The sequence below is a fragment of the Calonectris borealis genome, chromosome 2 (genome assembly GCF_964195595.1).
Source record: "Calonectris borealis chromosome 2, bCalBor7.hap1.2, whole genome shotgun sequence".
NCBI lineage: Eukaryota > Metazoa > Chordata > Aves > Procellariiformes > Procellariidae > Calonectris > Calonectris borealis.
In genome coordinates, this window is record NC_134313.1 from 161,457,451 (window position 1) to 161,474,645 (window position 17,195).

Genomic DNA, 17,195 nt, shown 5'->3' on the forward strand with positions numbered 1-17,195 from the left:
ATTTGAAATGCTTATTTGCCGTAAGGTCTACTTCAGATCTAGAGAGAGAAAAATACATACTTTTAAATGCTGTGAAGCTCTTCCCTCTCAAGTAGAGCAGCATCTCTCCTGTGCTTTTAAGACTACAGCAAAGGTTCTTCTAACAGTGAAGACTCTTCTAGATTGAATGATTTTCATAGCAGCTGTGGTCTTAGCCTGGTTCTGAATTTTTCAACACTCAAAGAGTAAAATTGGTCTTGTTAACTGTTATGCCCCCTCATCTATTTTCTAGCTTAGCTCTAAAATACAACATATATCAATTATAAATACTGTGTTCTTCATGCAAAAACAGTGTAAGACAAGATTAGCACTTCCATCAGAGTAATAGCCTTTCATTAAGTGTTGTTATAAATATAAAATGCTTCTTGTTCTTTCAGCCTAAGCGTTCTTGTTCCTTAAGTGTGCATGCTATTTTTCAAAAAGCAATAACTGTCAAGCATATGCAGATTGATATTTCTTTGCATAGCATAATTGTCAGGACGTAAGAGGTGGGTGGGGGGAGAAAACAAAGCCAAACTGCTGTAGCACCTTGAAAGACTGTGGTGTGTTAGGTTTCACAATTCTGGCTTAGAATACTTAAACATCCTTAAATAAAAGAAAAAAATACCTCAGAAACCAACAACAAAACCATATAAGAATATATTTTTTTAAAATACAATTAGTCACCCGGACTTTCTTCTGTAAGTTAAGTAATGTGTCAATGAAGAATAAATCTGTAGACTGTTAAGGAAAAGTAAGATCTCTGTAAGCAACTTACTGATATTCCTGTTGTAGCAATGATCTATTTAAGTTTATCTTTTTTGAGATGCAATTTTGAGAATTATTTCTAATTTTATTCTAGCACTGGATTAGTTCTGTAAGAATGTTTTTGTTGGTCTTATTTTTTTTAAGAACACAATTCTTTTTAATGCCACAAGATGGCATTTGATATAAGTTGTATTTGGGATCTTAAAAGAATAAGCTTAAACATTTTAAATAATTCTGACAATTTCTCTGTATTGACTTTACAGCTATCAGAAAACCCCAAGCTATGACTTTGTTAAAGAAAAGCAATATTTTTTTCAGTTTGGTGTTAAAATATTTGTTTATGTATAATTATACTCACTTTTCAGACATTAAAAAGCTGCTCTGCTTTTAAAAATTCTAGTAAGAATATAGAAATGGAATTTTTTTTCATTCTGAGTGTCTATGTGGAAAATTAAAACTAAAATAGGAGACTTATGAAAAGGTAATCCTGTGTATGACATTGGAATTGGATGCATGGAAGTCCCAGGAAAATAATTGTGGTAGTTGGTAAAAAATAATTATTTTTACTGGACTCTGTAAACTACTTGGTATTTGAAATTTGCTTTTTGGAAGTGAAATATTGTGGAAATCACAGTTTCTGCTGCCCCTTTACAATGTAAGAATGGATTGCCTTCAGACACTGATTAATACGTAGGCTAATTACTTTTTTTTCCCTGTTCAGAGCATGTTGGTGGTAACAGTGGTACATTTCTTTAAATTTCAGGCTGTTCTTGAGCACCTTCACTCTAGCAGTTTCAGCTGGTGCAGTCCTGCTTCTACCTTTCTCAATAATCAGCAATGAGATCCTGCTTTCTTTTCCACAAAACTACTATATTCAGTGGTTAAATGGCTCACTAATTCATGGTTAGTACTCAGCATAATGTAATTAAAATGGGTGTCTTCATTATACATGCACAGATATGTTCTTATTTTCAAACTAATAACTTCATTTTCATTTAAGAAACTAATTGAATTGTTAATATGTTATTGGCCAGTTGTTTTTGCTTCTGTGTGATATATCACAAAAGTCTGTCTTAACTGCTGTGTTGGGTTTTTTTAAAGAATTATGCAGAATTGATGGAATTAAACCAAATTCACTGCTTTTAGTATTAATGTAGAATAAGAGCTACTAGAAGCTAACTTGAAAACTCACTGTTCAAACTTCTTCCTCGTGTTAATGCAAGATTCATAAGTCTATCTGTTTATGGTGATACATATAAATTTATTCTCAAAATAAAAAATTTGTTTTAAGAAACTTGCTAACTATGAGCGGTTGGGATTAGATAGTTAAATTCAACTGTTAGTGATTTATTTGTAAACAAGGAAAATGATAGAATATAAGTGTATTGAGTATGGTAAAGAGGCACAATGAAAATGAACTATTTCAAGGAAAACAAGATGCAAGAAAAGAGTATTACTTGTACTTGCAGCGATGATGGCTTGATGTCTGGCAGAGTGAGTTTTGCATGCTTTCCAATATTGGTTAACATGCTTACGACTATGATGTGTATAATGGATACTAATGTTTGAAAATAATTTGGATACTTCTGTGTGTCTAAGGGAAACAACTGGTCAAAACAGGACACTCTTTAGTAGACTTGGCTGGGGAGAGAAGATAGTACCTTCACTATGTGAAACAGTTTATTAAATCTGGAACAAATAATTTATACGTTAACTGTGCTGTCATTCTTCTGCTCTTGTGAAGAGATAATAATTGGACTTTGGAGGATTTTTCTCTGAAAAATGTACTCTTTTTGCTAAATGTCTAGTAATACTCACAAATAGCAAATTCATGAATTCCAGATCCAAATTTTTTTACAACAAACTAAATGTGGATAGGTGAAGACAGGAAATAATGCATATTGTCTGCTTTCTGAAACTAGTTGAGTATTTTTTTGTGTTAGCTGGACAGTAACAGAATTTTTTTTAAACCGTTGAATAAAGAGGAGTTGACTGTAGGTGTGGTGGTCAATGATGACCCTGACTGTGTTGACTGAGTAGTTTAAGACCTGAGAAAAGTGAGGAAGGAAAATAGTAGAATAAAGACATTAGATTTTAAGAGAGTAGACTTTGTTCTCTTCAGGAAATGTGTATGTGGGACCGTACTGGAGAATGCCCTGAGGGCAAAGGAAGCCAGGAAAGATGGGTACTTTCAAGGATAACCTTCAAACACCGTAATGTGCACCTCAGTGTGCAGGTGTAATAGGAGGTCTACTTGGCTTAATGGGGGAACTCCTGAGCTCAAAACCAAAAAGGAAGTGTACAGAAGGTAGAAGTAGGGATGAACTGCCCAAGAGGGGTGTAGAAATATTACCTGGGTTAATACCCTGGTATGAAATTAGCAAAGCCAGGGGTGAGGGGTTTGTATAGAGCCAGCTTCTTCTCTGGGGCACGCAGTGAGAAGCGACAGCAGTGTTGACAGGACATAAAGCAACAATTCTTTACAGTGGGGATGGTTGAGCACTGGAAAAGGTTGTCCAGAGAGACTGGGAGATCTAAATCCGTGGAAGTTTTCCAAAACTCAGCTGGCTAAAGCCCTGAGCAACCTGATTGCACCTGCAGTTTAGCTGTTTTAAGCAGCAGATCAGACTACATGACTTTAGAGATTCTTTCTAGTTGAGTTATTCTGTGATCTGTTTTGTCACACATCATGGGGGATTGCTGATTTGGTATGTCTCTTACTTAGATGAGAAAAACCCAGCTAATTTTCATTTTTCACATGGATTTAGCTGCTCAGACAGATTTATATTCTTTACTCCCGAACATGAAAAAAAAATATTTAATGGAAAATAATCCTTCCTTCTGTGTCTGAATTGACTTTGGAAGAAGTACAATAAAATATTTCAGAGAGTGAACATTATATAATAACCAGTTCAGAAGTTTTCACTCTGTCAAAGTTGCTACAGTACTTGAGAAAATTTGGGTTAATTAGAAATCTGCTGGAAAAAGTAGCTGTCACATAGGAAGGCCTTTGAATTTTCCAGTGACCATCTTCTTTTGATTTTAATGTGATAATCTTTTGAAAGTACCACTTTATGCATGCACAGTATAATTTATATTTCATAAGTCCAATAGTAATGGCTAGCAAGGAAGTAAATTCAGCATCTTGGTGTTTCCAAGTTTGACTGCGTATTGCAAAGCTTACGCTAGGGGTAGACATGGCTGAACTAAACCAAGATTTACCACAGTTGATGTGAAGACTTCAGAAACATCAGTAGATTTTTGGATCGGACCACGGGCTTCTGTTACTGCAACTTGACAAAAATCAGTGTACTTTATTTCAAGACGTTACCTTGGAGAGGGGCTCCCTCTTGTGGTATTCAGTAGATTTGCACAATAGCATTGCACTGTTCTGTAAAAACCTATTCCATGTAGTGGCAATACCTTTTTGAAGTTAGTTATGAAATACCTGTGCAAGTTTTGAGAGCTGATAATGCTATCACAAGCACTCAAGCTCAGAAGATGTTCATATGTCCGTAACACTCTGTCTAACATAGCCTTCATGCATGGTTTGCTTACTGCTTTTCAAATGTTATCAAATGGGAAAATTTGTATTGCTTTAAAACACTTCGGTTTCGCTAGATTTATCAATTACAGTTATAGTCTGAGGTACTTGAATGTTACATTAAGGGTTTTTATACGGTAAACTGTTGCATTAGTTGTGGCATATAGAAAATATATGCCTCTAATTTTTGAAACTAGGCAGAAAGCCCATACCTGGATCCAGTATAAACACTCTTACCTAATGCATGTTGAACTAAACCCAGAAATACTTCTGACAGCTGGGTGTTCACTTGTGCTGTTGTTGGAAACAACCACCAGGTGGGGGTAAAACGTAATGAAACTGCCATGAATAAGAAAGATGAAAAATTCCTGAGGGTCTAATCTGTTTGCCAAAGACTGAAAGATTTTTAATTTTTATGTTTTATTAACTTGTTTTATAGGGGATATTCTGAGGTCGCTACAAATGCAAAAAATTTAAAATATTCTAATAGGCTGCTTAAAGCTGTTATATATGTTGATATCTGCAAGTCTCTTATGCAATTTTATGATGCAGTCAGTGTGGTAGGAAATAATTTTTCTGAGTCTATTTTAATTTTATTTCTGAACTATCAAATTGGGATAAAAAATACGGTAGGAGAAGAAGAGGAGCCTGTACGTTCCTTACTTTGAGGAAGGTGTATATGTATGTCAGCAGCTGTACAGCACTGTCCTTACCTCTCATAACTTTACATGCATATTGTAGCTCTGTAGTTTTATACTCTGTAAATGTGGTTCCTATCAGCTGCTAATGTGTAAATTTTTGGATTTTAACTTCTTAAAAATCACCTCAGATGTACACCACTCTCCTCTCCCTTCAAATGCTCTGTACATACTATGCAGCTCCTAAGCACTGTTTTACATTAGCTATACATGTAATGGAGCTGCTGAAATTAGGACAACCAGGTATTCAGCTTTACATCAGGTAACTGAATGCACTATCTGTCTTCAGTTGGAGAGAACCACTGAAATAAGACCCCCACCCCGATGTAGTAGTATTTCTACTCTAACACTAGTGTCTTCATTTTCTGAAAAAAAAGAAGGAAAAAAAAAAAGTACACAAACTGCTTGAGTTAATGTACCTCTGGTAAGGGCTGTTAATGACATTCTTGCTGATGTTGCTATGTGTGAATGTTCCTTGAATGGTAACAGGAGCTTCCTGGCTAAGCAAATTCAAAAGGAAAAATCCCCCTCTTTGTTAACTGGAGTTTAACCATCTTTAGGCAGTCTGTTTTCTTTAGCAATTGAGTATTATATTTCACGCATCTTTTGGAATTTTCTTGTTTTGTTTTCTGTAGTTTATTTGGCTAAGTTTGGTTCTTGGTGTCCTGGTGCTATCAATTGCTGAAGAGGTAGATTTCTTGGCCCCCCCACCTCCCTCCTCCCACCCTGTTCTTATTACTCCTTGAAATTTAATTTCATTTAAAGAAAAAGGAAGTCTATATGGTGAAAGCTTTTTTTAAGGGGTTGTAGGTGAAGATAACTGCTGATTATTTTACATTTTAACTAAATACAGGAATTTACCTCAATAATGAATTCCCCAGACATGCAGTATAAATGTTTCTCTCCTTCCCTATTCTTTCCAAAATGGAAATTTCAAAGAAGAGAACGAACAAGCCTGTATGTGAGAAGAAAGAAATAAACAAAGCTGTTAGTTCAAATTTTCTTATCACGGGGGATGTTCTTTTTTGGATTTCAGATGATGTAATACAGTCCTGCAGAATTGTGGAAATCTGTGTGTTTTGGGGAAGGTAGGGGACTAAGCCTGTTTTTCTCAACTACAAAATAAAAGCTGTGTTTTCAGGATACAGAACATGTGACACTAGTTAAACCTTTTAGCTACACTAGTACTAAATTGCACGTAAGCTGCTGCTTTTATAAAGAAGAAACACCGCATCCTGCACAACTTTGATAGGATGATGATGGTTCATGTTTATGCACCAGAAACCGGCTGTTCAGAAAGTGTTCAGCTTAGAAAATCTTAATAGAGCAGATACCTTTAACGGAGATCAGTTATCGCTTCAGGTTGTTTTCTAAACCTTTTCCCTTCCTGCAGATGTCACATGTGTCTTACAGATGTCCTAGTTTTAGTCAGTTGTTGATTTTTCACCTAGATCACAGAATGGTTGAGGTTGGAAGGGACCTCTGGAAATCGTCTAGTCTGACCCCCCTGCTCAAAGCAGGGTCAGTTAGAGAAGGCTGCTGAAGGCAGTGCCCAGTCGGGTTTTGAGTATGTCGAAGGATGGAGATTACAAAACCTCTCTGGACAGCCTGTTGCAGTGTTTGACTGCACTCACAGTGGGAAAAGCTTTTTCTTACATTTAATTTGGTTTTTTTTTTTTGTGCTTATTGCCTCTTCTCCATTCACTGGATACCACTGTGGAGAGTCTGACCCTGTTTTCCCTTCCCCCTCCCTCATCAGCTATTGATATACATTGATCAAGTCCTCTCTTCTAAAGGCCAAACAATTCCAGCTTTCATAGCCTCTGCTTCTGTGACAGATGCTTCAGTCCATTAATCATCTTTGTGGTCCTTTACTGGACTCACTCCAGTATGGCCTTGTCTGTTTTGTATTGAGGAGCCCACAACTGGATGCAGTGCTCCCGATGTGTGCCGGCAGTGCTGGGCGGAGAGGAAGGATCACCTCCTTCGACCTGCTGGCAACACTTCTCCTAACGCAGCCCAGGATGCTGTTGGCCACCTTTGTTGCAGTGGCACATTGCTGGCTTGTGTTCAACTTGGTGTCTGACAGAACCTCTAAGGCCTTTTCTATAAAGCTGCTGTTGGGACGATTGGTCCCCGGTGTGCGCTCTGCCCATTTGTCCAGCCTGTTGAGGTTCATCTGAATGGCAGGCCACTGCTCCTCCCCATTTTGTATCATCAGCGAACTTGCTGAGGATGCACTCTCTCCCATCATCCAGGTCATTAATGAAGATGTAAAACCAATTATCGACCTCCTGGGGTACACCATTGTGACTGGCTTCCAGCCTGACTTTGTATTGCTGGTCACAACCCTATGAGCCTGGAAGCTTAGCCAATTTTCAGTCTACCTCAGAGTCTACTTACCTAGCCCATAATTTATTAATTAGTCTGAGGAGATTATGGGAGATGATGTTGAAAGCCTTACTGAAGTTGAGATAAACAACATCCACTGCTCTCCTCTTGCCCGCTGCTCCTGTCATCTCATCATGCAAGGCTGCTGTTGCTGTTACCATGATACCTTCTTTTAATTTGGAGGCGGTAATGGTATTTTTGTATTGCTGATGTTAAAAGCCATGATTTGTCTAAGTTTCTCTTGAGGAAAAAATATGGAAGGAAGTGAATACACAGAACTGAATTTTGTGAGATTCGCTGATGGTAGTAAAATACTTTTGTCCTGAAAATTTTTTAAACAGTTATCTAAAGAGCCTTGAGTGGGATATTGTGGAAGTCGACCTGAGTTTACAGTCTTGTCTTCCAAGATTTCAGACAGTTGCTGCTGTTTAAGTTGATATCCAATTTTTATTTGAAGATCGTTATGCAGACAAATTTTTCAGCAGTGACCTGTAAATAACTACGTATCCATAAAAACCTGGCTTCTGTTAGCACTTGTATGTATACTACATTGTTAATAAGTAAGGGAGGAAAATGTAACATCTTTCACTTTTAAAACTGAGAAACTTAGAATGTAAACTCTTTCTCGTTTGTTGCAGGTTTATGGAATCTTGCTTCTCTTTTTTCAAATTTATGTTTGTTTGTGTTGATGCCCTTTGCCTTTTTCTTCCTGGAATCGGAAGGATTTGCTGGCTTAAAAAAGGTAGGAAAATACTGTTAAATACAGAGTAATTAGAGTATATATTCCATTTTCAGCCCTCGTTTCTGATGAAACTGAAATGACAAATTTGGGAGGATTTGGTGCTGAGATGTGTATGCTCATGTGAATGTTTATGTACAGATACGCACTCTTGCACAAGCAGGTGAAGCGAGTATACGGTGTGTGGCTGTGAGTAAGCTTAAGGGGGAGAAAAAAGTCCTTGAAAAACCATGTATACTGAGATCAAGAAAATTACTTAACTTGTCTTTTTTTTAAATAACAAATTGTTTTAAGCGGCATTTTATTTTTTGGAAAATGGTTTTGTTGGGATGCTAAAAGAAGAGAAGGTTCAATAAGTACACTAGAAATAAATTAACAAAGGAAAGAAGTACAGGCTTCTTACTAATGGAAAGGGTACCAGATGACCCAGAGAAAACAAGCTTGATGTGTGAATTTTAAAGATTACAGACATCCCAAAAATGGTTCAGGTGTGGTCGGTATTAAGAATAGTATGTTAAGAAAACTGTCTTAAATGGGTAGAGAATAATTAAAAATATTCAGCTTAGTTGAACATATTCAGGTTGAGAGGGCTGAATATTTCAGTGAAGCATGGAATTTGGCAAAGCAATTTCTTAACAATAAGATGATAACTATTATATTAATATGTGAACTAAAGAAATATAATGAAAAATTACTATAATGGAAGGCATAGCAAAAGGAATTTCAAATCATAAATATCAAATAAATTAAACTGGAACGACTGCCTGGGGACCAATTGTAGCAAGTTTTCATTAATCTTTATCATCCAAATGATTACACTTTTGTTTTTAATGATACTACACTTGAGGGAATTCTGCGCCCTTTGGATGACAGTTATTAGAAAGCAAAGGATTGTGAAAAGTGGTCTGAAATCAGGAAAATGAAATGCATTAATCAGGGATGGAGAAGACTATGAGTCATTGGTGGATCGCACGTAACATAAATCGACAAGGGGATGATTGTGGCGGGAAGGAATTAGCCACAGCTAATGTATATCTTTTCTTCTAAAAAAGAAATGTTAACTGATTTTAGTGGGGTTTGTGTCTCCTGCAGTCCAACCAAACCCAAGGATTTTCTCCATTAGTTTACATGTACGGTACTGTGGTGTGTCCCCTTGACTTGTAGATTTCTGTTGACTTCAACAGCTGCATTATGTATCCCAGCTGCATTAAACTTGCACTTTACATAAAACTTCAATAGTTAGACCGTAACTTTTAAACTTACTGGCTATCAATAAATCCCATTCAAGATAAACAAGATCACCGTTGCATTTTTACTCTTGGAAGCATTTGTAACTCCAGATGAGAGAACCATAATCTGTCTGCATATGTCAGCAAAAAGATGATTGTTGGTGCTTTAAGAGTAGTTTTGCTTCTTCATGGGGGTAGATGAGACCAGATTTTAGTATCAAATCCCATCTATTGTGAGGGGGGGGAAACCCAATTTTTGGGATGTTTTGTTACTTTGACTTCTCCTGGGTGTTTTTGTTACATCCCAGAAGCCAAATGTGATTCCTAGTACAGGTACTCAAGGCGTTTGTCCAATGTCTGTTCTACCTGGCTGCTCTATTTAAAAGTATCCAAAATGGATGCAGACATATACTGAACTGTTTTACCAGCTTTGAGTGAGCCCTAAAGCTATTGATGAAGATGTAGGAATTGTAGTCCATTTTTGTATGAACATACCTTGTCTTTGGTCGCTTTTCTTAGAAAGCATGTGGCAAATGTCACTTTTGGACTAAGTTGATAGTTAAAATTGAGTGTGCTGTTCTGTTCAAATTCTGATGCAGATAAATGATTCTGCTTGCAATAAGTACTCCATATATATACTAAAGACATCACATAATAGGGTGATTGGAATCTGGGAAAATTTATGCTTTATTGAACTCAGGATTACATGTAAGCTTTTCAGTTATAGAATCCGTGAAGGGCACTTCCCATCATTTTTACTTTTCTTAGATTTTGGCACATTGCTTATCTCTTTTCAGAGAAGATTTTGAGATCATCGTCACCTTGTAGAATTCTCGTAGAATTCTGGTACTTCAACAAATTATTTTGGTTTTGATTATACTTGTGCAAGTTTAAAAAAAAATATGTTGTATTTTGTCATTCATCACATCAGACTAATGGGCCAGAGAGATAAAACATCATTCAAATGCTATTACTGTTAACTGGCAAAATCAGATTTTAGTGATCTCGGTTTGAAAGAATATTTCATACATTGGGCAAAACTTGCAGCATTTAAGAGAAGAGCGATCTACTGTAAATGTAAAGACATTCAATAAGGAGGCATGGGATATGTGATGTTTAATCTTTCAATTGGGAGCTGGATACAAGGAGTAGGGAAAGCAGTTGATTCTAGATATCCAGCTCAGCTCAAAACTTGGCTAAAAAGACTTCCAGTGGAAGTTTTTGTGCAGGTCATCTTGAATTTGTCATAGAATTACCTTCATTATAATGAACAGATAGGTCACTTAAGATTTAGGTGTGCACAGTCGAGATAACTGTTTGAAGGTGTTCATGTAAGAGTTACTTGTTGGATTTTAATAGAATTTCTGAAAATTAATGATTAAAAGAGGTTCAATTCTGAAATTGAATTCATTTTTTAATGGATTTCTTTGTTCAGCTTAAATTGTGACAGTAATGCCATTATCACAAATGGGTCTAACCCCCAAAGTTTTTAGCCATCTGTTTGAGTGTTTATCATAGATTATGCTATAAAAGTTGATTTTCTCTGTTCACTGTAATGTGAACTTTTTGCAAGCTATGATATTTCAGAGAGCTCATAGGTTACTATCACAAGCTTTGTATAACTTTTCTTTCCATGTTCTTGTAAGGAAGTATTGCCCCCTCAACTGTTTAAGTTTCATGAATCAGAATGGGTTTGATTAACCATCTTCCAATTTACTATGGCTTTTTTTCTTGGTTGCTAGTATACTTTCTAAACGGCACATGGCCCCTCTTATAGACTCTCTTCGATTCCCCAGGGCAACAGTTTAAAACAACCAAGAACTTGCATATTGTGCAGAGGAGAGAAATACGGAAATTAGGCACTCACCATGGACGGATGCAGTGTTGTACTGAAAATCAAACTGATTCTCTGCCTAGTTTTTAATTAAAACCACTATGTTAATTCAAAAAGGGTATTTTGGGCCTAAGGGGGTTGATCATGCCCTTTTAAAGAGCCTAAGTGCTCTTCCCTGCTATAGGTTATTTCCATTTAATGGCAGTTGCAGACTTCTGTTATCAGGAAAATAATTGCAAAAGCAATATTGGAGGTACATTTTATATATATGTGTATATGTATATCTTTGTGTATATATGTGCACATGCCATGTGTGTATTTGTGCACACATGTATTTTCATGCACGTGTGTGAATTTGGTTTTTCAAGACTATTTGAAGTAATTGGAGGTCATTGTGATGTATTACACCTTAGCCTCTGATATTAACTGAGCTATTGGAGTACCTGAAGTAACTTTAATCTCTTGTATTGGTATTAAAAACTTTTTCGTATCTCTCTATATTCTTCTTGTCTTCCTTTGTAGAGTCTGTGCATAAAATTATATTTCTTGTACTCTCAATTCTTTGCCACTGGCCTTCTCAAATTCTGTAGTACAGTTACGAAACTATAGGTGTCAACCATGTTTCTTAATGTCAGAATTAACCTCATTCTGTATCATTCTCTCCAAAAAAGGAAAATTGTGGAATTTGCAGTTGAGCATCTGTAGTTCACAGTGCTGATGTTTCCATGCGTGATAACAGACGGCACAGAAAATTACATGTGTGCTGCTGTGTGAAGGAGACAAGCATTTTTGGATTTGAGGAGATAATTGCTATACCTTTTCTTGACCTTTAAAATATGCTTTCTCTTGATGTAACTTCAACTGAAATTTGTATTTGTTTGAAGTTGACAAAGATAAAGATGTTAGGAGTAATTTCCTTGTAAGAAAATACAAATAGTGCAATTTACCGCCGTGAGAAACTAGAATAACTGGGTATTGCATAATCATGAGTGTAGAGTTTTAAAAAGGCTTTATGAAGTATTTTACCTTAATACTGATCTTTGAACTTGAAGTCATGGCATAAAGTTTAACATGAGCGACAGCAACATCCTGACCAATTATCCAAATTATCCAGACATCCCAAAATGTTCAGAACACAACACACAGAGTCTGTGGATTAAGAGGTTAACTCCTGGAACATCAAAAGAAGTGCATGATAATAAAAACAAATAGTACAAAAATTTGAGGTAACTTCCTTGCTTAATTAATTAGGTAGACCAGGTGGAAGCGAAGAGGCCAGAGCTGGTGCTCAGAATGTCTATAAAGCTGAGCAACATGACAGCACAATGGAGGAGGAACAAAGATTTTTTTAATATACTTCTATCCTGTGTCACAGTTTGAAATTGTCCTGGTTTATGTCCCTTTTGGCAAACTTACATAAAAGTGACCCTGTACTGTATTTTATGACCAGATGACTTTTTTCCCAGTGGCTAATTTGTATCAGACCCCCATCTTAAAGAGACACAGAAATGAGTAGGAAGTCCAAGCCGGTTTGTCTCAATGAGCTTTCATTGCATGCTTTCATTATTTTTGCTCGTTTTTGCCACTGATCATCCATAAATTGTTGGAAATGAGTGATTAAGGAAGTGCTGCTTAGTGTTAGTGGCACATGCACATTCTTGGTATGTTTTTTGTGGGTGAGAGGAAATCGCGTACTGCACAAACAAAAAGGAAAACTCCTGCTGGGAACCTTTCAAGGAAATTTAACTTGCATAATGTTTTGATCTTGGTGTTTATTACAGAAAATAAGAGTAATATTTCACCAGCTATTGTTATGTGTCAGCTAGTCTCTCCATCTGCTTGCCTTTCCTTGATATCTCTTCCCAAATTCTCATTGAGTTTATTTTAATAAAAACACCACTTAAAAATATAGCAGTTTGTTCATACACTTAAGGCAGGTGAGATGGGCCAGTGTTCAGAACAGTTTATTGCGTAGTGCTTGCTACTGTATAAAGATTCGGCTGTCATGACTGCAGAGTCCTGCCTGTGTTAGCAGTTGCAGCTTAGTTGCATGCAAGTAAAACATGGTGTGTAGGTTCCCTTCCAAACAGTGAAATACAGTGGTTTCTGCTGTTAAAGGCAGATTTCTTCCCTTCCCCTCTTTCATTGGAGCATGGCTTTTAAAAATGTATTTTGTAAATAAAATTGCTTATTTGGCGGGGGAGTGAAATGTTGAAGCTTTGCAAAAATACGGTTACTAGCATTTTTTGAAACTGCTTTTTTGCTGTAAAGGTAAGCTATTGTTAACTTGCTGAGCAGCCACAGTGTGTATGTCTTCCATCTCTTCAATATTTGAGTTGATTTGATACACTCTATATTTATCAATAGGAATGACTTTTCCTAGTCATGTTATTATATAATAAAACTGAACTAAGCTTAAGTTTCTAATGTGTTGTGTTGCAGTGCATTGTGTTTGCAAACTCTAGGTAACTAAACATAGTAATAAACGTAAGTGAAAAGTAAACCTGCCGCTTTTACATTATTGGTGGGTATGGAAGTTCCAATTTCTGTATTTTTCCACGTAGAAAAGCTGTACTACCCAGTTTTGCTGTGTGTACTAGTAGAACTCTGGTACACCTATAGGTGTAGAGCACTGTAAAATACATTTTCAGTATGTGATGAAGCCAATGTAGGAAGTATGTTCAAAGTTAGTTTTGAAGGATTTACTTTTAGAAACTTTTTTGCTAATCTCAAGCAGTATTCCATGGAAAGCAATTGTTCCTATAATACTGGGGAAAGTGGCTTGGAAATCCTTTCCAATATGAGATTATCTCTAATTAAAACCAGTTAATTTTCTAAATTTGTCTTGATTTTTCTGGAGAAGTGATTTGGAGAGCGCAAGAGTCTTGAACCTTGTTTGGAAACAGCATTTGACTTCGTGTTTTATGCTTGCGTGTACGCCTGACTGCAATACCCACGGGCCACTGTGTGTAATGGCTCACCAAAGAGTCTTGAGGTACCCTGTTAACAGTGTATGTTTATTTGGCATTTAAGCTCATATTTATTTGTCTATAAAATCATTCAGCATGAACTGAGACTTTAGTGCTCTGATCTCCATGAAATGTTTACTAGTATGTAACTGAATTATTGTACACTATATTACAACCCATTTACTCATTCCATTAGTAATACCAGAGACAAAAGTTGTTTAATCAGTCACATCAAAGGCAGCTGTTTGGTTTTGTATTTTTTGACATAAGCTAACATCTTAAGTTCAGATATGAAGTCCAGTTCTTTAAACTGGAGGCATTTAAAATGACACCACTTAAAATTTATTAGACTTTTTTTGTTGTTGTTTAGAAGCAGATCCTGATTATTCTGGGATTCTGATTTGGCAAGTAGCTTTGCCTCCCTATTAAAATAAAAGCATACTGAACTGACAGTTATAGAAACCCATAACATAATCTGTAAGATGTAAGGTGGATAGCTAAGGACTATATTTAACAGTAAATCTTGCATTAAGAATGTGTATCTTGACTCTTTGTATGCTTCCTGCTTCCGCTGAAGTCTCAGAAATGGTGTGTACGCAGCTAAATGTAGAGTGTGTTTACAATTCGTAACGTAGAGGACAGGCACGTCTAATATTAAATTTGAGAAGAGCTTATAAAATGGCAGGAAATGGAAGACGAGAAGGTTTAGCATACTTGTTAGCATGTCACGTTGACAAGTGTCTACACTAAACTCTGAAAACACATTAAAATTATAGCTTTGCACTATCAGGTCCTTTATTTGCAGTTCTGCAAATACCTTACAAGCGTATTTCAGCAAATTAGTCTGAAAAGAGTTATGTGAGTGTATGACCTGCTTTTGAGGACCTGCGATTGGAATATGTAACTATACTATAGGTCAGTATGAGATGAAAATACTTTTGTCTGTAAAAGTATTGCAGGGATGTCTGTTTTTCTGTCCTTTCACAATGACTGTAAGACAAAGTTAAGTTAAAGACAGTAAGAACATGAAAATTACTACAGGTAGGTCAAGAACAAGTTGGGAACGTTGGTTGTATTACAAAGCCTAGACTTCAACATGCATAATTTTTTTTTTTTTGGTGTCTGTGTTTAGACATTTAGGAACAAAGGCTGTGCAGGACAGGTAAATAACACATAGGTATTCTTCAACTTAGGGCCACGTCATGTTTCAATGAGAGCAAGATAAAAAGAAATTCAAGAATCAGTGGCTAGGAGAGAGAAACTTGTGACTGTTGAGGAATAATGGCTTAATGTGAATTTGTTTTTGTAGATACATAAAACATTTTATAAGGTTTTATAAGACATCTTGCTTAAGTCAGTTGGGGACATTATATGCAAAATCTATCCTTTTTATTTTACCATAAGGAGATCTGTGGTTTGTTGAATATATGTAACAGTTCTGTATCTGGGGACAGCTGAGGGGGAAATAAGTGGATGTTGGTTGTTGCACACATTGGATCAAGATGTGATGAGATGTGATCTGTGCTCCGTTTCATTGAAGTAGTTAAATGTCAGTTGGTTGCTTCCATAAATTAGAATGTACTTCTTTTAAAGAGGCCTCATTGTAAGTTACAAAAAAATAGGCTAACAGGAGATAAGCTAAGGGTATAGTTTATTCGGCATTGCTTTTCTGCACTACCTGCCTCATTGCAACTTCATTAGCTGAGCAATGATTCAGCCTTTCTGCAGTAGTTTATGGGGTTGAGATTATAATTACTTTTTTTGACCAATTCTTTAACGTAGATAGAAAAGCAAGATGTGTCAGGTTAGTCTGTGTTCTTGCAACATTTTCATGTGTTTGAACTATGGAAATTAGTAGAGTAACAAGATGAAACAAGGATTGTTAGTAATAATGGGATAAAAATACTGTGCAAAGAAAATCCGAAACGCACTTAGTATTATTTCAAAATGTGGTTTTCTGACCATTGCTTCTCTAGCATACTGTGAGAAACTGTATTAGGTGACTGATGCATTATGAATAGGTAGTCATCTGTAAAACTAATTAGTTTTAGAAGCTAGCACTGGAGCATTAGTTATTCCATCTCATCTGAGCCAGGAATGAAATGCATTGCTGAACTTTTGTGCTTTCCCCACTCCTACGTCGTTCTGAACTTGTACATTTCTGCTGTATTTAGCATGCTTATGTTTTGTGGAATTTCCATAGTTCTTCGCTAAAAGCTTTAACATGAGGCTGGAAGCCTGCAAATGGCAGAAGATATGAATATTTTTCTCTGCTGCTCTCCTAGTGAATAAATTGAGTGGTTTTTTTATGTTACAGTTTTTATTTGTTTTTAGGATAACTTATGGAGTTCTGCATGATTAAAAATAGACATGCTAAATACTTCTACTACTTGCAAAGTGTACAGATGGTACAGCTACCAATACTAAGCTTGAATTTCTTCATTTATCGTTGATGTAAACTGAAGCACTGGGTTCTAAAATACCTTTTTTTTTTCTTCCCCTCCCCCCCAAGACACTTTTTTTTTTTTTTTTTTTTAGTCAGAAATTAGTAGTTTTCAAATTTTGTTTGGATGGAGCATTCTTAATGCCCTCTGTAGACCATTCTGTTTGTGGCAGATGATAGCTGTATATCTAAAACCTCTGAGATGTATTTCTTAGTTTTTTTTTTTTTATTGTCAGTTTATAATAGAATTTGTGTAACTATTTCATTTAAACTAGAAAATTTTGCCAACCTTTGGGAAGGAAGGAAGTATTCACACATGCAGGATCCCTGAAATGCTGTGATTTGGGGGATCTAGAAGCTTCCTCTCTTAGTCAATGGAAAAAGGCAGATGCCTCTAAGAATTTGGCAGTCTGGGTTAGAGGCTTCAAGAAGGCAATGTGAACACATTTCCATCTCAGTATTTGTGTTTCTTTTATTAAATGGTAAGAAACATTAAATTGATCTGCTGCTGTTTTTATTTGTGCGTGGTGATTTGTTTTATAAAAAATGGCTGGATTATGCA

At 36.2% G+C, this 17,195-nt stretch overlaps 1 protein-coding gene across 5 annotated transcripts in view; it reads left to right on the plus strand.

Moving 5' to 3' along the window:
- LMBR1 (limb development membrane protein 1) overlaps nucleotides 1-17,195 on the plus strand; it is a 74,260-nt gene that overhangs the window by 19,558 nt on the left and 37,507 nt on the right. For 2 of the 5 annotated variants that reach the window (XM_075144144.1, XM_075144143.1), the window contains exons 4-5: nucleotides 1,550-1,689; nucleotides 8,058-8,161. The exons of 1 other annotated variant lie outside the window; for it this stretch is intronic. In XM_075144144.1, the coding sequence (XP_075000245.1) occupies nucleotides 1,550-1,689; nucleotides 8,058-8,161 (244 nt within the window). Of the gene's footprint in view, nucleotides 1-1,549; nucleotides 1,690-8,057; nucleotides 8,162-17,195 lie in introns of those variants that run through there. 2 more of the 5 variants (XM_075144145.1, XM_075144146.1) reach the window with 2 other exon arrangements.